The sequence below is a fragment of the Salvelinus alpinus genome, chromosome 16 (assembly GCF_045679555.1).
Source record: "Salvelinus alpinus chromosome 16, SLU_Salpinus.1, whole genome shotgun sequence".
NCBI lineage: Eukaryota > Metazoa > Chordata > Actinopteri > Salmoniformes > Salmonidae > Salvelinus > Salvelinus alpinus.
The window spans coordinates 26,181,522-26,207,702 of NC_092101.1; the positions used below are offsets into that span (position 1 = coordinate 26,181,522).

Sequence of the window (26,181 nt, forward strand, 5' to 3'; positions counted from 1 at the left end):
GTATAGAACAGTGTTTGTAAACCGCCCACATACACTAGTTAACAGTAAGAGAGGGGAAAGCCAGCTGCCTACCAGTTAGAGAGAGGAGAAGGGGGTATGAAGCAGTAGAACATGCATAGATATGGGATATGAGCTATAATTGTGAATGTCTCTCAAACGCACACACACTAATTTCTCTCTCTCTCTCTCTCTCTCTCTCTCTCTCTCTCTCTCTCTCTCTCTCTCTCTCTCTCTCTCTCTCTCTCACTCTCTCTCGCTCTCACTCTCACTCTCTCACACTCTCTCTCACACTCTCTCTCACACTCTCTCTCTCTCTCTCTCTCTTTCAATTCAAGGGCTTTATTGGCACGTTAACATATGTTAACATTGCCAAAGCAAGTGAAGTAGATAATAAACAAAAGTGAGATAAACAATAAAAAGGAACAGTAAACATTACACTCACAGAAGTTCCAAAAGAATAAAGACATTTCAAATGTCATATTATGTCTATATGGCCTCCCGGGTGGCGCAGTGGTCTAGGGCACTGCATCGTAGCGCTAGCTGCGCCACCAGAGTCTCTGGGTTCGCGCCCAGGCTCTGTCGCAGCCGGCCGCGACCGGGAGGTCCGTGGGGCGACGCACAATTGGCCTAGCGTCGTCCGGGTTAGGGAGGGTTTGGCCGGTAGGGATATCCTTGTCTCATCGCGCTCCAGCGACTCCTGTGGAGGGCCGGGCGCAGTGCGCGCTAACCGGGGGGGCCAGGTGCACAGTGTTTCCTCCGACACATTGGTGCGGCTGGCTTCCGGGTTGGAGGCGCGCTGTGTTAAGAAGCAGTGCGGCTTGGTTGGGTTGTGTTTCGGAGGACGCATGGCTTTCGACCTTCGTCTCTCCCGAGCCCGTACGGGAGTTGTAGCGATGAGACAAGATAGTAATTACTAGCGATTGGATACCACAAAAATTGTGGAGAAAAGGGGGTAAAAAATGTAAATAAAAAAATAATAATATTATGTCTATATACAGTGTTGTAACGATGTGCAAATAGTTCAAGTACAAAAGGGAAAATAAATAAGCATAAATATGTGTTGTATTTACAATGGTGTTTGTTCTTCACTGGTTGCCCTTGTGGCAACAGGTCACAAATCGTGCTGCTGTGATGTTTGTGTGGTATTTTACACAGTAGATATGGGAGTTTATCAAAATTGGATTTGTTTTTTTGAATTCTTTGTGGATCTGTGTAATCTGAGGGAGATATGTGTCGCTAATATGGTCATCCATTTGGCAGGAGGTTAGGAAGTGCAGCTCAGTTTCCACCTCATTTTGTGGGCAGTGGGCACATAGGCTGTCTTCTCTTGAGAGCCAGGTCTGCCTACGGCGGCCTTTCTCAATAGCAAGGCTATGCTCACTGAGTCTGTACATAGTCTTACGTTTTCCTTAAGTTTGGGTCAGTCACAGTGGTCAGGTATTCTGACACTGTGTACTCTCTGTTTAGGGCCAAATAGCATTCTAGTTTGCTCAGTTTTTTTGTTAATTCTTTCCAATGTGTCAAGTAATTATCTTTTTGTTTTCTCATGATTTGGTTGGGTCTAATTGTGTTGCTGTCCTGAGGCTCTGTGGGGTCTGTTTGTGTTTGTGAACATAGCCCCAGGACCAGCTTGCTTAGGGGACTATTCTCCAGGTTCATCTATCTGTAGGTGATGGCTTTGTTATGGAAGGTTAGGGAATCGATTCTCTGTAATTATTATTACGTGATTAAACTAATCATGTAAATGTAATTAACTAGGAAGTTGGGGCACCAAGGAAAATCTTCAGATTACAAAGTTAGAATTTTCATAATATAACTCTTCAGATATTTTAATATCTGATCAATTAGTCTTCTAATTAATGAACTATTCTTTACCTCACGTTAGTCTCATTCCAAACGTCGTAAATTGTTGGTTATCTGCACGAACCCAGCCTTTACTCTGAATCATCCATACACCAATCGTCTTGAACATTTATTTACTAACTAACTAAATAATCACAGAAATGCATAAACAAACAAACAGTAGATATGGTTACAAGGAAATGATAGGGGAGGTTCCCTAGTGGGCTAAACCGATATGGCAACTTGGTAGCCAAAGGGAAGTGGGTGTGGACTGAGAAGGGCGGGAAAGACAAAAAGGAGTCATCTCACATTTGATAATTATATTAATTGAAATGCTAATCCTTTGCACATGAACGCTCACTCATTTGGGAATAATTGCAATCAATATATATTTACGCTCAGTGTGTCGTCGTGATCTCTGTTGGAATCGTCCGTCTTTCTGTCGGAAAGTTCATCCGAGCGTCTCTCTGCTTCGCTGAAGTCTTTCGGGGTTAGAATGGATACCTCAGAGTACCATTCAGAAATGTTCTTATAGATAGATGTTTTGGCGGTTGTCGGTCTTCGCATCCCAGGTTGACATAATTTCTAGCGGCAGACTAGTAATTAGTATCAAAAATTTGCTCTTATTCTGTCGGGATCGATAGTCTCAGAGTTTAACCATTTCCACCCGTGTAGCCAATGCTCCACGTGGTATGGTTAAGAATTTAACAACCATTACAACCTTAGCGTAAACTGAGGTTTTTGTGGTCTCTACTCAAGCCTTTGACCCCTCAGCTGACCGAGGTATGCACGGTCTGAAGAGGATTTCTTCAGGTGGAGGTTTTATTCGTAACAGTAGAAAAGGGCTGTCCCATGAGCCAGATCATGACTGTGCTCATGGGGGTGAGCCAACGACTTAGTTAAACTTTAAAGGGAATACAATTCTCTCACATTAACAGTTTAAAATCACATTACATCATTTCACAATAGTTTCATCTTTACTCATTCATTTTATACAATAATTAGACGCAAACCTCATAATGGAGGCTCATGTATAAACAGAGTTATGGTAATGTGGCAGTATTGTCTTTCATGAGGTCACAAACATGAAACAAAACGGACCAGGTCATAGCTGGCTTCTCCACCGACCGTTTACACATTCTTCAAAACATGGATATTGTTCAGTTCTCAAGTTCTGCGATGTAGAAGAAGTTCCTTTGTTCTCTCTATGTGTCTCTTTCTGCATGGCCAGGGGGAGAGAGCCTCCTCCAGGAATTTACGACCTGAGATAACAGAACCTGGGTGTAGGAGAGGAGAGAGGGGGAAGCCACTAGCTATACCCAAAGAGGGCCACGTCATGACAGCGGGTATTGGCCTAATTCTGCTCTGCATGCATTATTTTGTGTTTTCCGTTGTACACAGGATATTTTAGCAGAATTCTACATGCAGAGTCTCAATTTCGTGTTTGCCCCATTTTGTGAATTCTTGGTTGGTGAGCGAACCCCAGACCTTACAACCATAAAGGGCAATGGGTTCTATAACTGACTAAAGTATTTTTAGTCAGATCCTAATTGGTATGTCAAATTTTATGTTCCTTTTGATGGCATAGAAGGCCTTTCTTGCCTTGTCTCTCAGCTCGTTCACAGCTTTGTGGAAGTTACCTGTGATGTTTAAGCCGAGGTATGTATAGTTTTTTGTTTGTCTGTCTGTCTGTCTCTCTCCCTCTCTCTCTCTCTCGCACACTCTCTCTCTTTCTGTGTCTTCCTCTCTCTTTTGCTATCTCTCTCTATCAAGAGATATATCTCTCATTCAAAATTTTCCTCAGTAGCTTACTGTATCTATGTGTGTCTTAATTCTCATCCATTTATGTTTGATTAATTCATGTCTGTCTCATGAGCTTCTACTGTTGACATTTAGATCAAGCGTGTTCTTATTGTACTGGTTAAATACACTAGGACTACAACAATATTGCTCATTACAGATTCATTCCACAACAGAATGCATCCAAGCGAGCATTTTAAAAATAAAGTGACAAAGAACTGAAGGAAGTACAGTTTTTACTCTAGTTAAATAATCACCTTTTTTCTGAAGAAAATTGTCAAATGAAATCACACGGCCAGATTATAATGAGTTTTATGGAATTTTTCCCCACAGATTTGAACTATTTTGCCCCATGAAAATGTCGCCCCAGATACACACCAGACACACAAAAAGTAATTCCAGCCATGTCAGATGAAGAGAGAGAGAGAGAGAAAAAGAAAGAGAGAGACAGAGGTATAGAAGAGGTCCTGAGTGAGGAGGGTTGAGCGCTGAGAGAAGGGCTTGAGAGTCTGGGTCAAAATACAAAGATGAAAAGTAAACATTGTAAATGTGCTGCTGAGCCAGAAAGTCAGTGAGCTTAGGAATATATTGCTGTGTGATGGATGAACTATTGATGCTACATGCACGTATGCATGTATGAACACAAACACACAAACACACACACAGAGAGCCAGGAATAGTGCTGTAGTGTGATGGATGGGCTCTTTATCATACAGTTGTAAGTTTACTCCTCCCAGAGGAGGCTGGATAAAGTGGCCATTTACAATGGTGAGCATAAAACACACACACTAAAATGCAGCTAAGCTGGCACCTCTAAGGGTTTCACATCTGGACTCACATTATGGTGTTTGAGTATATATGTGTGTGTGTGTGTGTGTGTGTGTGTGTGTGTGTGTGTGTGTGTGTGTGTGTGTGTGTGTGTGTGTGTGTGTGTGTGTGTGTGTGTGTGTGTGTGTGTGTGTGTGTGTGTGTGTGTGTGTGTGTGTGTGTGTGTGTGTGGGTGTTTGTGGTGTTTGTGGTGTGTGTGTTTGCCTAGACTGCACCGAGTGTCCTGCAGGACACTCACTGTAAAGTTTCCTCTCTGTTTCTCCCAATCCACCTCCGTCCTTCCCCCTTCTCTCTACTAGTCTCACTGACCAAACACACCTCTGGCCCATTTTCCCCCCACTCTTTTGCTCTCGGTCTCTCTCTCCATCTCTCTCTATCTATATCTCCCTTTCTTTCTCTTTCTCTTCCTCTCTATCTCTCTCTGATAAGACTACTGCAGCTGCAAACATTCTAATTACCAGTGGTGACCCGTCATTCAGGGAAGGTGGGGCAGAGCCAAAACTTTTGGGGGGGGCTTGTCTGTTTGCATGTTATTTTGGCATTAATACACGTCACATATCAGTGGCAAACAATGTAAAAAAATATACATTATTGAGTTAATAAAGCCGCATACAAAGATGGTCTCTTTTTTGTTTCCTTGAGTAAGGCAGCTCCAAAATGCAGGTGTTTCAGCCTAGCTTAGTGCTTTCTTTGGTGGTGGGGCAAGCCAGCAGAAAATACAGAGTGTTGCACCATGATTGGCTCAGTGTTCTGTCACTCATGGGGACACTACGTCACTGCCAACTCTAAGGGTTGTCTTCAAGACTTGGGTGCTGCCATAGAGTTACATTGGAAGTGCCCATCCAAGAAGGCTCAAGGTCATTTGCCACAGATAAAATGACGTCAAATCACGTTATATGTACAGTAGCTATGATTGGACTGATCATGTCAACATCATACTTTCACAATCTTAGCTAGCAGTCATCATCATGAATCAAGTCGACAATCTACTGGCAAATCCATTTTAATCCTTGTCATATGAAGACAAGTAAAGAAGAGAAATTATAGATAAAATGTATCAGTGCTCATCGGCCATTGGACATAAACATTACACAACGAGTTGGAAATCGCAAATTCAACAATGAGTGGTTTGGAAGGAATCAGTGATAGACGGTGTGTGGTCCAAAATCTGGGAATAAGGGGCTCTTTTCTAAGTTTAAAATTATAAACATTAAACATTGGCCATGCTGTCAATCATAATTTGTGCCGCGCTCAAAACAACTGTTAACTCGGAACTGCGAAAACTTGACTTCAGTGAGTTCAAGATAACTGGGAAGTCGGGAATAAATGAGCCCCGACTGGTAAAATTTGTTTTGAACGGTCATCCAGCCTCTTCCTAGAGCTACGCCTGAAGATCAATGATGTCATCATGATTCAATCTTGCTTTTTCAGAGATACTTGTTTTGAAAACACCATAAATCCAGAGAATGCCAGACTTTGATGACAAAATTTGCCCACGAAGGACCGCCATGACACCTTCCTGTTCAAGAGAGCACAGTACAACAAGGTGAGTCCAAAAAGGCATTGTATGCCACTGCATAAATTATGTAATGTTCCAGGGAGATACGTATGCTGTGGCTAAGAAAGTAATACTAAGTGTATGTTGTGTAGTAAGATTAATAGCCCATGTGCCTCACCCTAATCATTTGGTCTATTTACTCCTCTTAATTTTGCTTACTGTTCTGACTTGGTGGTGCACATGTAGCCTATAACCTATTTTAGAGAAATGTCATCATAGAATATTGTAAGAGCTTTCATTGTCTGCTTATATGCCCCCTTTATTTATCCTACGGTTCTGACTTAGTGTACAGGGAGAACACTGTAAGAATGACCCATGTTCTAAATTCTGTCGCTGTACATATCAAAAGTGATAAACAAATAGTTATATTGACTATGTCCGTTTTAGCTTGCTCATTAATGTCTTAATCGAAATTACGTATTGTCTCTTATCCGTTTGTCGTCCCCTTATGCCATAGTTTGTACATCTTAATTGTCATTAGAAACCACATTTGTTTAAGCAAGTCATTTGTTTAACAGCTATGTTTATATATATATATATTTGTATTTATTTTTATTTTACCCCTTTTTTCTCCCCAATTTTGTTGTATCCAATTGGTAGTAGTTACAGTCTTGTCTCATCGCTGCAACTCCCGTATGAACTCGGGTGAGGCGAAGGTCGAGAGCCATGCGTCCTTCGAAACACAACCCAACCAAGCCGCACTGCTTCTTGACACAATGCACATCCAACCCGGAAGCCAGCCGCACCAATGTGTCGGAGGAAACTCCGTACACCTGGCGACCTGGTCAGCATGCACTGCGCCCGGCCCGCCACAGGAGTCGCTAGTGCGCGATGAGACAAGGATATCCCTTCCGGCCAAACCCTTCCTAACCCGGACAACGCTAGGCCAATTGTACGCCGCCCCATGGGCCTCCCGGTCGAGCCTGGGCTCGAACCCAGAATCTCTGGTGGCCTTAGACCACCCGGGAGGCCCAGCTATGGTTTTTTAAAAGGCAGTAAATGAGGCTGAATTAACTGTTTCGCTGCCAGACAAGGCTCCACTGATAACCAGATGTAGCAGTGGTAAGATGTTGGGACTGCTGTTGGGCCAGCTTTACAGTATGTACTGTAGGCCCAAACAGTTTGTGGGCACTGTTTGTCACCGTTATAGTGCAATTAATGTATTGTTTAGTGTTGTGTTGTGTAGTGCAATTCATGTATTGTTTAGTGGCATTGCATCCCACTTTCTTTTTTATTTTGTTGCCCCACCAAGATTTACATGCTATAATCGCCACTGCTTATTACTCACCTCATTATTGTAATTCATACTAATGACTGGTTATAATGCACCACCCCAGTCTACCACCGTTATTGTTGCTCACGTTCTTCAGTTTTGTTTTTGTGTCTTTTACTGTAGTTTTTTACAGCAGCTTCAAACAGCTGAAAATACATATCATAAATAAATATCTTATTTTGTCACATAAACTGAAATTAGGCAATCTATTAGAGCTTTAGCAACCAGGAAATTACGGAGCGATTTATGTATATTGCAACTTTAATCATCTCTGTCCTCCTTATCCCTTTACATATCTCTTTCTCTCTCTCTTTCTCTCTTTCTCTCTCTCTCTCTCTTGCTCTCTCTCTCTGTCTGAATCACACACATTGACACACCGATCAGTGGCAGTCAGTGCCGTTTAAGATGGGGGACAGCGATTGTTATTTTTTATGAGCATGATATTGGATGACTGTCATTCATATTCCATTCCCCCAGATCAATGTAATAGCGATAGCTTTAGGCTACTACATGATACTCACATTTAACCTATACCCATTATAAGGTTGCTACAACCTAGCCTATGAATGAAAGTTTACAAGGTATGCTAGGTAAACAGGTTGAGAGAAATTTGAATAGTCAAGGTGACAGACATTGACACATTCAATACCGCCTTACGCAGCACTCTTGACTGCATCTAGCTGATCTAGGGTGCAATCTTTGGTCTAACAGTTGCAAACTTCAGTTTCTATTGGACAAATTCAGGTACATTTATCCCCATTTCATTCCGTTTACTTCCATTTAAGAAAAGTTTTTCAACAGCATCGGTGGAATGAATACATCTCTGATCACACGCAAACACAGTTCACTTTCATAGCAGCCACAATACATACAGCATGATTCGTTTGATTGTTGTATAATATCTTCTTGCATCTACACGCTCTCCTCCTCGCACCTTTTCCCTTCAGTGCACAACACATTAGCTGTCTGTGACCAGGCAAAAAAAACTTTCCAAGCCAATCCTTCATACCTACACACAGCCTACATCATTATCACCATATTATAACGTCATAGTCAACATAGCTACTAGAACTAACGCGTTAGTAAACATGCTACAATCATGCAGTACAGTGTACAGTCAGCAAGAATTTTAGCTGTTACACTGGCGGGCCCGGTTGGCAATAAATTAGTAAAACCAAAAGCTTACCTTGACTTGGAAGACATCCAGTGTTGGATAGCCAGCTAGCTAACATATCCCTCTCTGTTTGATCAGGGTGTTTGAGTAGGCTTAACTTGCTCGCTGCATTCGCTAGCTAAGTAAGGGAAAGTGAAAATGAAAAAGAAAACGGAATATAGTTAGCTCTCTCTCTCTCCCACTCGCTTCTCCTTCATTTCTTAAGAAATTAATTTGTTCAAAACTGTTCAGCTATTGTCTTTCTCTCTCTTTCTCTTTGAGCCAACTACTCACCACATTTTATGCACTGCAGTGCTCGATTCATTCTCTGATCCTTTGATTGGGTGGACAACATGTCAGTTCCTGATGCAGAGCTCTGAGGTTGGAGGATGTCCTCTGAAAGTTGTCATAATTACTGTATAAGTCTATGGAAGCGGGTGAGAACCACAAGCCTCCTAGGTTTTGTATTGAAGTCAATGTAATGTACCCAAAGGAGGATGGACGGAAACTAGCTATCCTCCGACTACACTACAGAGCTCTGTACCTTCATTGTGAAACGGTGTGTTTTAATCAATTAATTGGTGATGTGAATATATTTAGTATAGTTTCACTATTTACATTTTTCTGAAATTCACTGAGGAGGATGATCCTCCCCCTCTTCCCCTGAGGAGCCTTCACTGACACACACATACACACATAACAGATAGCCCTGCCTGCGACTCCAAAACCAATGCCACCCTCGGCCTAAGACGTTGGTTTCTCCCGTGGGAGACCAGAGTTCCGATCCTGCCCTTGACACACACACACACAGCACAGATAACAGGCAGCAGAGTGACGGTGTGGTTCAGAGCTGAACAGAGCAGGGTCAGGTACGGTGCTAGAAGCAGCAGCTAAAAACAGCAGTTTTACCGATCGATATGAGATAAAGAAGAGGAGGAGAGATACAAGTCTGTGTTTCATCTTTTCCTCCACATGGGCCTCCCTCGTTCCTCCTCTCCTCCCGAGATGCTTCGCTATCGATTCGACATGAGAGCAGGGTGAGGGAGTTGTGTGTTTGTGTGTATTTGGTTTTACTATCCTTGTGGGGACCAGAAGTCCCAAGTCACAAGTAAAACAAGTACAATTCTGACAAATCTGGACATTTTGCCGGTCCCCACAAGGAAAAGGGCTATTTTAGGTTAAGGTTTAGGGTTAGGGTTACAATTAAGGTTAGGTTTACAATTAGGGTAAACATTAAGGTTAGGGTTAGGGTTAAGGTTAGTTAGGGTTAGGGGTTAGGGAAAATTTAAAAATTATTATTATTTCACCTTTATTTAACCAGGTAGGCTAGTTGAGAACAAGTTCTCATTTGCAACTGCGACCTGGCCAAGATAAAGCAAAGCAATTCGACACATACAACAACACAGAGTTACACATGGAATAAACAAAACATACAGTCAATAATACAGTAGAACAGAGAAAACAAAAAGTCTACATACACTGAGTGCAAATGAGGTAAGATAAGGGAGTTAAGGCAATAAATAGGCCATGGTGGCGAAGTAATTACAATATAGCAATTAAACACTGGAATGGTAGACGTGCAGAAGATGAATGTGCAAGTAGAGCTACTGGGGTGCAAAGGAGCAAGATAAATAAATAAATACAGTATGGGGATGAGGTAGGTAGATAGATGGGCTGTTTATAGATGGGCTATGTACAGGTGCAGTGTTCTGTGAGCTGCTCTGACAGCTGGTGCTTAAAGCTAGTGAGGAAAATATGAGCCTCCAGTTTCAGAGATTTTTGCAGTTCGTTCCAGTCATTGGCAGCAGAGAACTGGAAGGAAAGACGACCAAAGGAGGAATTGGCTTTGGGAGTGACCAGTGACATATACCTGCTGGAGCGCATGCTACGAGTGGGTGCTGCTATGGTGACCAGTGAGCTGAGATAAGGCGGGGCTTTACCTAGCAGAGACTTGTAGATAACCTGTAGCCAGTGGGTTTGGCGACGAGTATGAAGCGAGGGACAACCAACGAGAGCGTACAGGTCGCAATGGTGGGTAGTTGGTGGGTAGAATCAATTGTTTGGTCCACACAAGGATAGTAAAACGTGTGTGTGTGTGTGTGTGTGTGTGTGTGTGTGTGTGTGTATGTAAAACAAATGAGTACCGTGGAACTTGTATCATTCCAATAACTTTCTCAAAATAACAGCTTACTGACTGAGCTACCAACAAAACGGGTTTCCTTTCCAGGACAGTTTGGCATCCCATCACTGACTGACCCAAATCACCCTAATCCATCCATAAACCCCATGGCCTGCCCTGCCTGGGTTAGAATAGAACCACAGCCTCAGCCTGTCACCCAGATTACAAGGAATACCCCTCTGCAATCACAGCATCTGTCAAGAGGTCCTGATCCTTATAGCACACTGCTGTTAATACAAGGTTGCTGGTTCAAACCCTATCCTTGCTGATTGATTCCCCTACATTTCTTATAATAGATGCATCTGACCGTGATGACAGGTGATGGTTGGTTGCAGTTTAGCACACAGCCCTAATTGCAGAGGCAGGTAGCCTAGTGGTCAGAGTGTTGGGCCAGAAACCAAAAGGTTGCTAGATTGAATCCCTGAGCTGACAAGGAATAAATCTGTCGTTCTGCCCCTGAACAAGGCAGTTAACCCATTGTTCCTAGGCCATCATTGTAAATAAGAATTTGTTCTTAACTGATTTGCCTAGTTAAACAAAGGTTAAAATACCCTTTCTTTTCCAATGCCAGCACACTTGATATAGGCCTAGGCCAATGCCTAGTGTTGCGCTAGTCTAATAGTGCTTTCAAACCAGTATCAAGTATTTTGCATAAATCTCCTAACTCTGTTCCTCTCCCTCTGGTTTCCATGGTGATCTAGCGACTGACACTGGTTAAATAGCTTTGTCCCGAGACCTCGTTACCGATAGTTACATCATGGTTGGTACAGGGTGCGGGAGAAATCCTCGTTCTCCCCGCAGAAATACTGACATTCTATCGGACATGGTTCTTTCATAAACTAGGTCTATATATCATAAAACAAAACGCAGCTATTTTACAGTAATTCCGGAATATACACTACTATCGTGTGTATCATCTGTTATGGATACAGAAACATTGTAATTTTCTACTGGCACAATCTGCCCTCAAGGAAGTTATCATGTGAGTTTTACAGAGTGAAATCCTCCTTTGTTATTTTCTTTCCTTGTGGTTTTGTAACAAACGTTTTATTTCCAACAGCAACATATGTGAGTATGGTGGAGAGTTATTGACAATTGTGCTGTGTGTTATATCTTACTTTTTGGATCGCCTGACTGATGGGTACATTATATCCGGTACATTTTGAAGGATCCGCGCAGTGGCGCGCACTTTCTATTTGGGCAAATCCCTCACGTAGTGTACATTTGATTTATCAAAGCCTACACCGTGTATAATTGAAATCATTTCTAAATGGTAACATCGTTTTTTTATGCTTGTGCTTGATGGTGTAATGTAAGAGTTCGATTCTGTGTGATGTGAAAGTTTGAAGTGTAGCCTATTCCTGTAAGTGCTCTCCAGTTGTATCCTGCTCTAGCTCTCTGGTAGAACCCAGATCGAGGCGTGGGAGTCCAGCATAATGTTCTACAATACTACAGCAGCCTGTAGAACCGCTTTGTGTGTGTGTGTGAGAGAGAGAGAGAGAGAGAGAGAGACAACCATCGGTAAGCGAATTGAAAGAATATGAACATCTCCACTGCCTCTCTGCCATAATTATCACAATTTAAAATGCTAATTTCTCCTCTCCTGCAGGTGCCCAGACAGTGTATGAGACTAAATTGCTTGTCATAGCCGGTCACTCAAAGCTAATGACTGCCTCTGCTCTCTCATTACGCCTGTTGATGGTGAATTATGGCCGCTGTTGATACAAAAGGGAATTTATGCCAGGAACTCAGCTCTTTCTAAGCAGATTCTCCTCCTCTGCCTTGTGCAGGGTTCATTCCAGCCCACTGGAGCTAATAGAAGCAGAGAGATAGAGATTATTGTGTCCTACTACAGCTTTTTTGCTAATGTAGAGAGAACAAATACACACGCTCTGTGTTTGGAACTATGTCAGTGATGGGGATGTGTCTGTGTGTTTACTTGGGTGTTACATGCAACCATACATAATATAGGATGAGTGTAAAGCATGTTTTAACATGATCTGACTGTAATTCATAAATAAGAGAAGGAAAACTGCCGTGAGAAAAGGAATAAAAAGAGACGAATGACATGAATGAAAGAGACAGATGAAATGAATGGCGTTCTGTACGGTACTGTATGAGATCTAATGCTTCCGTACAGTGTATAGACTGTATTATAGACTAACTGTATAACTGGCGTTGATGGAAGTGGCACATACAGTATAGTGTTAATTGGCAGGCCTGACGTTTTGCCCGTCCATAACTACAGAGACCTATAGGAGCCAGGCCCCCAGGGCCTGAACAGGGATGTTATTGATGCAGCTAATGGTAAACATACAGGAAACACCATCAAGGCAGAAAAAAACATTCAATACAACACCTTGGACCCATTGGACATCAGATCAATCTGGAGGGAATCCTATTTGAGTCAGAAAAATATGTTCATATGATAGGTAAGATATAGAAAACCTTGCAGAGAGCATAACCAACTGAAAATCTCTTAGAAAAAAATATAAACTATTGGAACCACAACTTAAAGATAACTGATATTGGCACAAGATGGAGGGAATGTTGGAACATAACTAACGAAATTACAGTTTACGAAAATGTACGTTTAATCCATTGTAAACTAATGTATAAAATGTATTATACAAGAGACAAATTTCACAAATTCTACAGCACAACGGCAGAGTCATGTCTCAAGTGTAAAACTAACAATGACTCAATAATCCATGCCATCTGGGAATGTTATAAAGTCTAAAAGTTATGGGCGGAGTTATAAAGTTGGCTGTCATAAGTATTAAAATCTAAATGTACTTTTAATCTGTCTGTCTGCATATTTCAAGACATGGCATATGAGGGTGCAGTTAGATACCCTATGGGTTGGATGATACTTGTCTTGTCAATCATCTTGAAAAAATGTATACTTAAAAACTGTAAATCAACCATTCCTCTGTCATTAACAAAATGGAAAGGTCAAATTCTTAATTATCTAAATGTTGAAGGTGCGTGGGTGATGGAGAGAAACAAAATGGTGCAGTTTGAGTGATGCTGGAGATGGGGGAGCATGTGGGTCTGGCCAGGTGGGTCTGGGCAAGATATAATGCAAAGAAAAAGTCTTACAAAAAATGTAAACATCGTACAAAAAAAATCCTAAATTAACACCTTGAACGTCTCAGTGTAATGGCTCATTTGTTGGACTGACAGATGTGGGGATGCAGGTTGTCACCCAGGTGATCCGATCTTTCAGTTGTACAGTAGCAGACAGTATCTAACTCTATGTATTTATGTATGTCAGGAGGTGTGAGAGAGCCATGCGTCGTGGTGGTGGTGGTGGTGGTGGTGGCAGGGGGCTGTGGCAGGGCAGCGAGGCCCAAAGGAGAGAGGAGCACAGAGCTCAGGCTCGCCTGCAGGGGGGGTTACAGAGACTGGAGCAGGCCACGAGCTACCACCTCAACACACTCACCACAGAACAACGAAGACTACACAGAGACCTGCTCAACATCAGGACCGGTGAGAGAGATGCTTGTGTGTGTGTGTATGTGTGTGTGCATGTGTGTGTGTGTGTGTGCATGCGTGCATGCATGTGTGCGTGCTTGTGTGAGCTGACGTGTACCTGTGTGACCCCAGGTAACCCCTGGAGGAGGAGCCTTCACCCTCTGGTGTCACGACCTGTCAACCCTGACCCCTCCCAACTCTCCATGGCCTACAGGACTACCCTACCCACAATCCCACGGGCCACCAGAGACCCAAAGAAACACAGGTGAGCTCTTCACATCAGAGATAAACCAAACATGTTTAAATCACTGTGGGTTCCTGTCTCAGGCAGACTGCGTCAGCTCAAAGCCACACAGGGCAATTGCTTTACTTCACGAGATGAAACCGCATGAAGTTTTTGCTGTGTAGTTTGCTTATTTCTTTATGATGACAGCCTTACAGCTCTACCACAGTTTATTACAGAGCTACCACAACACTATCAACTGTACAGTGAAGCTGGGACTCTTTTTGTTAAAGGGTTAATGTAACATGTTCATAGAAGAATGAAGCTAATCTGTGGAGTGCTAGATTATATAACAGGACCTTCATTTGGCTAATCTAATCCTGGCCCAGATGGTTAACCTTGGCATTAGTACTTGTCCTTTCAGTTTCTTTGCTAATTTCACTTTAGTGGCTGTGAAAAAGCCAAGTAATAATAAGTATAGAATGTTAGTTTTGACTAATCAAACCCCTGATAACAAATTATCTCTGGAGATGGCCAACCCTTCTTCAGGAGAGCTATACCCTCCTGCATGATTTTGTTCTATCCCTGCTCTAACACACCTGATTATTCTAATCAGCTGCTCAGCTAGATCCATGAGTGGATGTGCACGTTTTCCAAGATTGCAGTACATCTCCCTGTTCTTCCATGCAGGAACTGTATCCATGTGTTTGCACTGTTATTGTATATCTACACATGTAAAGTTACTCATGATGTTGGCTAAGGGATGGTTGTGTGTGTGTGTGTGTGTGTGTGTGTGTGTGTGTGTGTGTGTGTGTGTGTGTGTGTGTGTGTGTGTGTGTGTGTGTGTGTGTGTGTGTGTGTGTGTGTGTGTGTGTGTGAAGTAACTTCACTGTATGTGGGATTAGGATATTTCTGTGTGCATTTGTGGGGAGGATAGGGTGATGGTCTGTCTGCCTGACTGTATGCTTGAGTGTGTGGTTTCCGTGAGTGTTTGTGAAGTATCGTCGTCGTCGCCCCCCCACAACGAGCTGATTGGAGGATGGGGGTTCTAAGCAAGCGGACTGGTTAATTATGCTAATCAAGGGGGCAGATAACGAGACGCTTAAAACCTCACTCTGAGATACACACAAACAGCTCTCTGTCACTGTGGGTTTGACTGTCATCCTCTTGAGAGAGAGAGAGAGAGAGAGAGAGAGAGAGAGAGAGAGAGAGAGAGAGAGAGAGAGAGAGAGAGAGAGAGAGAGAGAGAGAGAGAGAGAGAGAGAGAGAGAGAGAGAGAGAGAGAGAGAGAGAGAGAGAGAGAGAGAGAGAGAGAGAGAGAGAGAGAGAGAGAGAGAGAGAGAGAAATTAGTGTGTGTGCGTTTGAGAGACATTCACAATTATAGCTCATATCCCATATCTATGCATGTTCTACTGCTTCATACCCCCTTCTCCTCTCTCTAACTGGTAGGCAGCTGGGCTTTCCCCTCTCTTACTGTTAACTAGTGTATGTGGGCGGTTTACAAACACTGTTCTATACTACTCTACATACAGATACTGCTTCTCCACTGATGTGTGTGTGTGTCTCTGTTTTTCTCTGTGCTGTGGCTTGGCAGGGATCCATGCTGGCTCTTTTAACAGACTGATTCTAAACTCATTTTCTTTTATGATGTGCATCCCTCTGCCAACTTCTAGTGGATTTATTAGTCCCCTTCCTGGTTCCATTTCTTTCTTTCTCCCTCCCTCTATCTCTTTCTCTGTTGTTCAATGCAGCATTTTACTGAATCCACAAAGCTGGCCCCTTGTTTGTTTGTGTGTGTGTCTGGGTATGATTGTTTTGTTGTCCAAAAACATTTGTTATAGCCAATAAACAGACACCGAGTCACAACATGGTGACACAAGGTGGATACTGATAGTTTGTTGTGTGTGTGTGTGCGTGCGTACGTGTGTATGCATTTGTGTGTTGTCTGACTGATTATCTCTATTTCTCTCTCGCTCTCTCTCTCCCGCACTCTGTCTTCCCCCCTCATTGTCTCAGGTCAGTGAAAGCTGTGTGTGGGGGAGTGTCTGGTCTGGCTGCACTCCATGCTCGGGTCCATGACTTCCTCTGCAGCTCTGCAGACCCACAGAGACAGGGGGCAGAGAGCTCAGTGGCGCCACTCTGCCTGCCAGACCTCAAACTGCAGCCTGCAGCAGAATTGACCAGCACTGTGCTGGGGGATAGAGGGGAAGCGGAAGGGACGGAGGGGAGAGCTGAGCGGGAGAGAGAAGATGTGAGGAGAGAGGGGAGGGCAACGCGAAAGAAGGAGGAAGAGAATGGGAGGACAGACAGAGACAGAGAGAAAGAGGAGTATTATCCTCTCCCTCCTCCCCCCTCCGACTTCCTCGCTGCTGATGGTCGGCCCAGAACGCTCCACCTCCTGCCTGATTTCAACCAATCACTGGCCGAGGCTCGTAAAGCTCGCTACATCCGTTACCGAGGTCGACCCCCCTGCGAGAGGGAGCTGTCAATCACTGAGATATTCGCCAGGGGCAACACAGGTTCCATCCACAGATTCTGAAAAGAGAGTAACCCTGTAAGACAGAACACATCCTGTGAGTGTGGCTAGTAGTGTGTGACTTTTCTTTTAACCTGGGACCTCTGCGCATGTGTTAGTCCATTAAGCAAAAGCCTTAGTATTTGCTCGGGGAGCTACAGCAAGTCTTCAGGTCTCAGGCAAGGTTACTCATCATGCGAGCGTGGTTCACCAAACCACTTCCGTTATATCATGGACACCTCCATAAGCATTAGATCCATTCCAACCTACTATGTTTGGACTACGTTGTGTCATACTGAACAGGGCTTTGGTCTCTGATGCACCTGTTCTGTGCCAAACTGACAATGCATCTTATTCAGTGTTTCTATTTCTATTTAATTAGGCAAGTCAGTTAAGAACAAATTCTTATTTACAATGACAGCCTACCGGGGAACAGTGGGTTAACTGCCTTGTTCAGGGGCAGAACGACTGATTTTTACCTTGGAGATTCAATCCAGCAACCTTTCGGTTACTGGCCCTGCCGCCCTGTGAATGTATATCTGTGAATGTAGCATTTGAGATCTGCTCAATGTAAAAGTCCATAATATCTTTTGTGTTAAATCACGTACCTGATTGAAATTCTCAATGTATGTAAAGTATAATGTTTAAAACTGTTCGCTCATGAATCATGATTTATCGTAATAAAATAGAGGCCATGAGGTGGTTGCATCAGTGCCTCTGTAGTGTGTGTGTGTGTGAGGAGAACGCCCCCTGGCGACAGCTATAGATATTGGTTTACATTTATTGCCAATCAATGACCATAAATACTTTAAAGAATAATGTAGGCATATTTAGTATCACAATGTTATGATAGACCTATATATAAAAAAAGTTATGTTCTGTGGTATTATTCATCTTCTATGAAATCTATTGTTTTAAGCCATGGACAACTCAGGCTTTATGCTTAGTCGGTGTTTTGTGTCAGTAACCAAGGCGACGAGTGCGTCCAACAATGAAAAGAGAGAAAAAGAAGAGGAGCGTGACCAAACAGGTTGGAGTACGATTTAGGAGGCTCAAAGTTTCAACTTTCAACTTTTATTAGTCGTATCTACAGGGTACACATGGTATACACAGTCCAACAAAATGCTTACTTGCAGATTCCTTCTCGACTATGCAACAACAATAAGAAATAATAAAACCTAAAAATACAAACGGCTCAGTAGAATAGAATAAACATTTTAGCATCAATTTATAGTCCAATTTATAGTCTAATATTTCCATGTGTATTGGGCATTGGGGTATTAGGGGACAAGTGTTTAAATTGTGCATTATTTACCAATAATAATAAGACTGGTAGCACCAGAACATGGTGGGTGTAGCATGAATGCATATGCGTGTGTGTGTGTGTTCGCGCGCCCGTGTGTGTGATGTCTTCTGTTTCTGTGTGTCTCACATAGGAGCTGATCTGAAGGAGAGAGCTGAGATTAACCACCCTGACTCCGATCTATTTGTTCATTGACTGCTCTCACTCCTGACTGAGATCTGTGGGTGGTGTGTGTGTGGGCCAGGGGCTTCCCCCAGTCTAGTTCAGCCTTCAGCCTGTTCTCATGCTAGTACATCTCACCCCCATCCTCATAGTATGTAATGTTATGATATGGGGGTAGTTTAGTGTTAGCACATAGTTAGGCAACACACTGCCATGATACACTTCCACACTCCATCACCCAGGTGGCAGCACCAACCGGGTCGAGGGCGGTGCTCTGCCAGGAGGCTTTGATAAGCACATCAGGGGCCTCCCGGGTGGTGCAGTGATCTGTGCCACCAGAGACTCTGGGTTTGAGCCCAGGCTGTGTCGCAGCTGGCCGCGACTGGGAGGTCCATGGGGCGACGCACAATTGGCCCAGCGCTGTCCGGGTTAGGGAGGGCTTGGCCGGCAGGGATATCCTTGTCTCATCGCGCACTAGCGACTCCTGTGGTGGGCCGGGCGCAGTGCACGCTGACCAAGTCGCCAGGTGTACGGTGTTTCCTCCGACACATTGGTGTGGCTGGCTTCCGGGTTGGATGTGCGTTGTGTCAAGAAGCAGTGCGGCTAGGTTGGGTTGTGTTTCGGAAGACGCATGGCTCTCGACCTTCGCCTCTCCCGAGTTCGTACGGGAGTTGCAGCGATGAGACAAGACTGTAACTACTACCAATTGGATACCACGAAATTGGGGAGAATAAAAAAAAAAAAAGATAAGCACATCAGGTGCTGCCAATTAAGGTGATTGTCAGTCTGTGTCCCAGCTGGAAAAGCCAAGAGGCTGCAGGTTTTTCTTTGGCAGCCATGAGGCCTTCTGTTTGTTTTTGAGTTTTGTGTTTGGGCATGTCTTTGGTATTTTTCTTTTTTGTACATATTTAAGTTTCGTCACCATCTGAACAAATAATAATCCGCTTGGACTGGCCGATTAAGAGGTCAAAAAGGAGCTGGCAGTCTCCTTAGTACATGTACATTCAACACCTGGTCGCTTACGCTTATTTCTCACATTTATGCACATCAAATATATTATATTTATGCACAGGATGAGCCTGCAGGAAGGGTACCACATGAGGGTGTGTCTTCCCTGTAACGCACAACATTGAGATTGCCTGCACATCAAATATATTAGCAGGCTATTTATTGGTTTCGTAACAATAACTAGATCTGTCTGATCTCTCCACATGGTGTTCTACTCTCTGGGTGTTGCGTTGCTATGGCAGCCACTTTGCCCATACCGACGGTTGTCATGGTGGATGGCTTCGCCCTTGGAGGGGGTCTGGAGCTGGCGCTCGCCTGTGACCTTCGCACTGCCGGTCAGTGACCTCTAACCTATCACCATAAGCCAGGCTGAAACACAGTTCCATACCGACAGGGGTGATAGTAAGCTGGTCCGGTACAGCGTCCCGGCAACTTAACGGTAAAACATGAGCCTATCACAATAATTACACAAAACGCCAAGAACTATAGACTTTAACACCATTAACATTACCCCATGTCAAAGGCATGAAAATGTGCGAATTGACTTGAAACCGAGTGGTATACGCTTCAAATGATGTTGTCGTTCGACAAGAACACTTTGCCAAGGCGGAGATGAGTGGCCCATACCGAGACGTGCATGGACAGCAGTGGATGCATCAATTCAGACTACAAGTGTACGCCTAATGACAATCGCAGAATGCCATTACAATACACGTTTAGGGGTTTTGTAAGATGCCTCTTTCCCATCATCAAATTGTGGGTGCACAGTGCACTATTTGGATGCTTGAATTATTTTGTGAGTGAACGAAGATTCGCAGGTAGCCTAGAGAGCACTTTTTTTAAGTGATTGACAATCAGATGAAAACATCATTAATGGTTTATGCCACAATAATGTTAAGTTATTTGTTCATCTTTACTAGTCCCACAGAGATTATATGAAATGAATTATATATGTAATTATATAACTACACCTAGGCTATGAACAAAATGTTTATAGGGAGAGGCCCATTCCGGTAAGACATTTCATCTATCTTCAGCCCTATATACCGAGATACTTTGCTCACTTCTGGCCATGTGATTTATTAGAAGAACATGGTGTTACGTGATTTACAACAATCATTTGATAGTATGGGGAAAAGGGATGCATGTTATTTAGATTAGGGGAAATTAATAACCCGATAATAAACCTGATAATCTGAAAAACAAAGTACACAAACAAAACTGAAAATAGAAAAAACAACCATTAGAGGGTATAAATCGAAGGCGACAAGTTATTTTTTTATCTGACTCGGCTAGCGATAAACAAAATGGTTATTTTGATATTTTTTTTATTTAGTATTAACCGCTGATCTTGATTAATCTCGAGGAAGAAATTAGTTGGTGATGAGTAGTTGGCATAAAAGTATTTGTAGACTACTGTAAATCATAATCTTGATCTTGTGAATTAATGATGCACTTTGTCAATCTCTCTGCCATTTCCTGGTTGCTAAAATTCTAATAGTTCACCTAATTTCAGTTTGTGACAAAACAAGCAAGTGTAGAGAATCATTGTACCATCTAAACCATTGTGAGATATATTTTCCATAACCAAAAATATTGTGTTTTTTGTTGTTTTAAAGCTGGTGTAAACAAGTAAAAAATGCAAAAACGAAACTTAAGCTTGAGAAGCAACTTTTTTCTTTATTTACAAATTTTTACATTTATGTGGTTATTAAGTATGCTGGTCTATGTCAAATCACTGATTAGTTATGTTTCAAGTTCAGGTCTTTTAGGTTTATCTTTGTGGTGATCTGTCTAGTACAAACAATCACAGAGATAATCAAATTAATCACAAATTAAATTAAACATTTAAGCGTTAATTGTGTTTTGGTGAAGCAGCCCACTAAACAACAGACTGAACTGACCCTGAACCCAGGAGTTTCCCCAGAATGTCTTGGGCAGCGCAGTGAACCAGAGTTCAGTGACATGTCAGAACAAAGTGCACAATCGAATGTCCAATTCTGACTAGTAACTCTTTTGATTATATGCCAATGGGGACACTAGTCAAAGGTGAGTGACACCATTACACCTGTATCACTATGCATTACTATGCATTTGTCCCATTTCAAATGTAATTTTAATTGTCTTGTGTTTGACATTCAGAACCCCCCATCTCTGACTAGCCTGGCTGAAGCGACCCGCATGACTCACAGCGCAGGGAGAGCTTTAATCACACTAGCCTGGAAATTAGGCCGTTCATGCAATATTCGCTCAGAAATTGTGCAACGGGTTTGATTGGTTCTTGCAAATGTTTTTTATTTTCTGAGGTTGAGAATTTGAAAGGATTTGAAAATCCAACCATTGTAATGGAAGTGAGGGGGGGTGTTACTCTGGGGCTGTGTATGTGGGTGTTTGAATGAGAAAGACACAGCAGAGAGCCAACCAATAATAATAATTATTTTCTTGTCTGTATCAAGCAGCTCACTTAATGTCAGACTGAACTATGACTCTGAACTTGTATCCATGTGTCCCCAGTTGGGCTGAGCTGACTAGTGGTGTTCACACCAATGTTCATTATGGAATCGGCTGAGAACCCCAGTGAATTGTGAGACTCTACTACAACTGTATCACAATGCATGACATATTATATGTTGAAAGTAAAGTACCAGGGCACGTATATGTAAAGCGTAGGAGTGCTGGAGTAGGATTAGCCCCCCTTCTGAGACGCTAGGATCAGCACTCCTACCGCTGAGACTCTGAGTACGGGCCAAATCCTATTTCAGTGTTCTTGTTTTTGACTCACTCAGACAACAGATAACTCCCCATCTCTATTTTATGTTTGTAAGTATTCAAGGAAATTGTCTAATAGCAGAGTGAATCTAAAATTACAACGCAATAATATTCCTTTCACAGACATTAGGTATATCATCTATTGGATATTCGATAGTCAATTCTTACATTGATAAGTGTCTTTATTGACCAGTGTTCCACCCAGCTAAACTCAGAAAAAAAAGAAACGTCCCTTTTTCAGGATAATTCGTAAAAATCCAAATAACTTCACAGAGTTTCATTGTAAAGGGTTTAAACACTGTTTCCCATGCTTGTTCAATGAACCATAAACAATTAATGAACATGCACCTGTGGAACGGTCGTTAAGACACTAACCGCTTACAGACGGTAGGCAATTAAGGTCACAGTTATGAAAACTTAGAACACTAAAGAGGCTTTTCTACTGACTCTGAAAAATACTAAAATAAAGATGCCCAGGGTCCCTGCTCATCTGCGTGAATGTGCCTTAGGCATGCTGCAAGGAGGCATGAGGACTGCAGATGTGGCCAGGGCAATTTATTACCATGTCCGTACTGTGAGACGCCTAAGACAGCGCTACAGGGAGACAGGACGAACAGCTGATCGTCCTCGCAGTGGCAGACCACGTGTAACAACACCTGCATAGGATCGGTACATCCGAACATGACACCTGCGGGACAGGTACAGGATGGCAACAACAACTGCCCGAGTTACACCAGGAACGCACAATCCCTCCATCAGTGCTCAGACTGTTCGCAATAGGCTGAGAGAGGCTGGACTGAGGGCTTGTAGGCCTGTTGTAAGGCAGGTCCTCACCAGACATCACCGGCAACAACGTCACCTATGGGCACAAACCCACCATCGCTGGACCAGACAGGACTGGCAAAAAGTGCTCTTCACTGACGAGTTGCGGTTTTGTCTCACCAGGGGTGATGGTTGGATTCGTATTTATTGTCGAATTAATTAGCGTTACACCGAGGCCTGTACTCTGGAGAGGGATCGATTTGGAGGTGGAGGGTCCGTCATGGTCTGGGGCGGTGTGTCACAGCATCATTGGACCGAGCTTGTTGTCATTGCAGGCAATCTCAATGCTGTGCGTTACAGGGAAGACATCCTCCTCCCTCGTGTGGTACCCTTCCCGCAGGCTCATCCTGACATGACCCTCCAGCATGACAATGCCACCAGCCATACTGCTCATTCTGTGCGTGATTTCCTGCAAGACCGGAATGTCAGTGTTCTGCCATGGCCAGCGAAGAGCCCGGATCTCAATCCCATTGAGCATGTCTGGAACCTGTTAGATCTGAGGGTGAGGGCTAGGGCCATTCCCCCCAGAAATGTCCGGGAACTTGCAGGTGCCTTGGTGAAAGAGTGGGGTAACATCTCACAGCAAGAACGGGCAAATCTGGTGCAGTCCATGAGGAGGAGATGCACTGCAGTACTTAATGCAGCTGGTGGCCACACCAGATACTGACTGTTACTTTTGATTTTGACCCCCCCCCCCCCCGTTCAGGGACACATTATTCAATTTCTGTTAGTCACATGTCTGTGGAATTTGTTCAGTTTGTCTGTTGTTGAATCTTGTGTAAATATTTGTATGAACATATGTTAAGTTTGCAGAAAATAAACGCAGTTGACAGTGAGAGGACGTTTCTTTTTTTGCTGAGTTTAGTTCCACTTATCTAATGTATTCTAGTACAATCATTCCTGATTGAATTTGTCAACTTGTATTCACCAAGCCTTTCATCAGCTATGAATAACGGAGTACTGTATGTGCTCAGTCAGAGTAAAGTATGAGGTCCTTATCAGTGTCACACCCTGATCTTTCACCTGTCTTCGTGCTTGTCTCCACCCCCCACCAGTTGTCTCCCATCTTCTCTCTTTATCCCCTATGTATTTATACCTGTGTTCTCTGTCAGTTGCCAGTTTGTTTTGTTCGTCAAGCCTACCAGTGTTTTCCCCCCTTACTCCAGTCTGTTTCTAGTTCCTGTTTTCTAGTTTTGACCATTCTGCCTGCCCTGACCCTGAGACTGCGACTGCCTGTCGTTCTGTACCTTTTGGACTCTGATCTGGATTACTTACCTCTGCCTGCCCTTGACCTGTCGTTTTGCCTGCCCCGTGTTCTAGTAATAAACGTTTGTTACTTTGACACTGTCTGCATCTGGGTCTTCCCTAAAATGTGATAATCAGTCCCATTTCAGTTGCTTTCTTTTTGATTTACTCAGGCACATCCCAATCTCTGAGGAATTCTGTCATCTGAAATGTTAAATAATTGCAATGCTGTCAAAACATTTAAGCATGAGGGATGTGCATTTGATTTCCAAGCTATCATTTTATTGTTTTTATCTTCCGGTGTGTGTTGGTGGAGCAGCCCATTTAACACAAGACTGAAATGTGTTCCTGACCTTAGCCTGTCTGGTACCCATTATTAGCCCACAATATGATCTCCCTAAGGACGCAAAGGTGAGAGGTTCTACTACACCTCTATCTATGCATGATATTCAGCGTAAAATGCCAGAGGTGATTTTAATCCCATTTCAATGGTCTTGTTTTTAACCAAAACTTCCTTCAATCTTAAATGTGAAGTGTTTTAAACAAAGCCAACATTTCTTTCAATTTGCAGAACGTATTTGAGGAAAAGGTCTAGAAGACTGAATATGCTATTCTTTGTACATTTTTACTTTGTTATTATCAATCTTATAGACCAGCAGATGTCACACTCATTGGCATCTATAGGATATTTGATAGTCAAGTCATACATTGATAAGTGTCTCTTGGTGCATTTCAATCGATAGGGGTTAACTCTGTTTTATTGATGAGTTTTTTTGAGTTTTTTTCTATCACTCCAGTGAGAAATTCATCGCTGATCTTTTGAGGGATGTGCACATCAGTTAGACATCATATCACTGAGTACAATTTGAATCTGACTTTCCCTATTCTAAATCCAGAATGGCATCATATCCTACATACCATGTGGTACACAATTTTCTAACTTCTAAAACATCAGGTCTCAAATGTAAACTTTACACTCTAGTATTAATGAATGAACACCATATTTAAGTTTGGTTTTATTTTATTTGTTGACAAGCTTGCACTAGTTCAGACCATATAGACTGAGTTTTATGGAATTGTGGTTTTGTACTGTCACTTATGTTTTATATTCTATGAACGCAACATGTAAAGTGTTGGTCCCATGTTTCATGAGCTGAAAAAAATTGTTCCATACGCACAAAAATCGTGTGTACAAAGTTTTATTGAAATAAGCTTTTTGTGCGTATGGAAAAATGTAATAAAGCTTTGCCAAGATAAATCATCCACCTGACAGGTGTGGCATAGCAAGAAGCTGATTAAACAGCATGATCAATACATAGGTGCACCTTGTGCTGAGGACAAAATGCCACTTTAAAATGTGCAGTTCTGTCACAACACAATGCCACAGATGTCTCAAGTTTTCAGGGAGTGTGCATGCTGACTGCAGGAATGTCCACCAGAGCTGTTGACAGAGAATTTAATGTTAATTTCTTTACCAACATTGTTTCAGGGAATTTGGAATTTGAATTTGGGAATTACGTCTAACCGGCCTCACAAATGCAGACCACGTGCAACCATGCCAGCCCAGGATCTCCACATCCGACTTCTTCACCTGCTGGATCGTCTGAGACCAGCCACCTTCAGATCCACGCCCCTACCTTTTTATTATTTTTTATTTATTTTATAAGGTGTCTGTGACCAACCGATCCATATCTGTATTCCCAGTCATGTGAAAACCATTGATTAGGGCCTTATGACTTTATTTCGTTACATAAACTGTAACTCAGTAAAGTCTTAAATGGTTGCGATTTGTATTTTTGTTCTGTATATGAATGTAGGCTTAGAGTATAATGTGTCTGTTTCGCTCAAGTGTTTTGTTAGTACAGGACCTTTTTTTGTTATTTAATGTATGTAGTTCTATCCTTGAGCTGTTCTTGCCTATTGGTTCTGTATTATGTCAAGAGTAGCCTAGAGGGGTTGGGTTAAATGTGGAAGAAACATTTCACTTGAATGCATTTAATTGTACAGTCGTGGCCAAAAGTTT

General features: G+C 42.8%; 1 protein-coding gene across 1 annotated transcript; it reads left to right on the forward strand.

Moving 5' to 3' along the window:
• Positions 1–11,382: 11,382 nt before the first annotated feature.
• Positions 11,383–17,560, forward strand: LOC139541230 (coiled-coil domain-containing protein 190-like). The gene is made up of 4 exons (XM_071345640.1): positions 11,383–11,615; positions 13,911–14,125; positions 14,243–14,375; positions 16,351–17,560. Coding segments are annotated over exons 1-4 (873 nt in total). The 5' UTR covers positions 11,383–11,613; the 3' UTR covers positions 16,874–17,560.
• Positions 17,561–26,181: the final 8,621 nt, after the last annotated feature.

Coding starts and splice junctions, on each gene's coding strand:
- LOC139541230 (XM_071345640.1), top strand. Junction 14,126..14,242: donor CCTGCTCAACATCAGGACCG/GTGAGAGAGATG, acceptor GTGTGACCCCAG/GTAACCCCTGGAGGAGGAGC. Junction 14,376..16,350: donor AGAGACCCAAAGAAACACAG/GTGAGCTCTTCA, acceptor TCATTGTCTCAG/GTCAGTGAAAGCTGTGTGTG.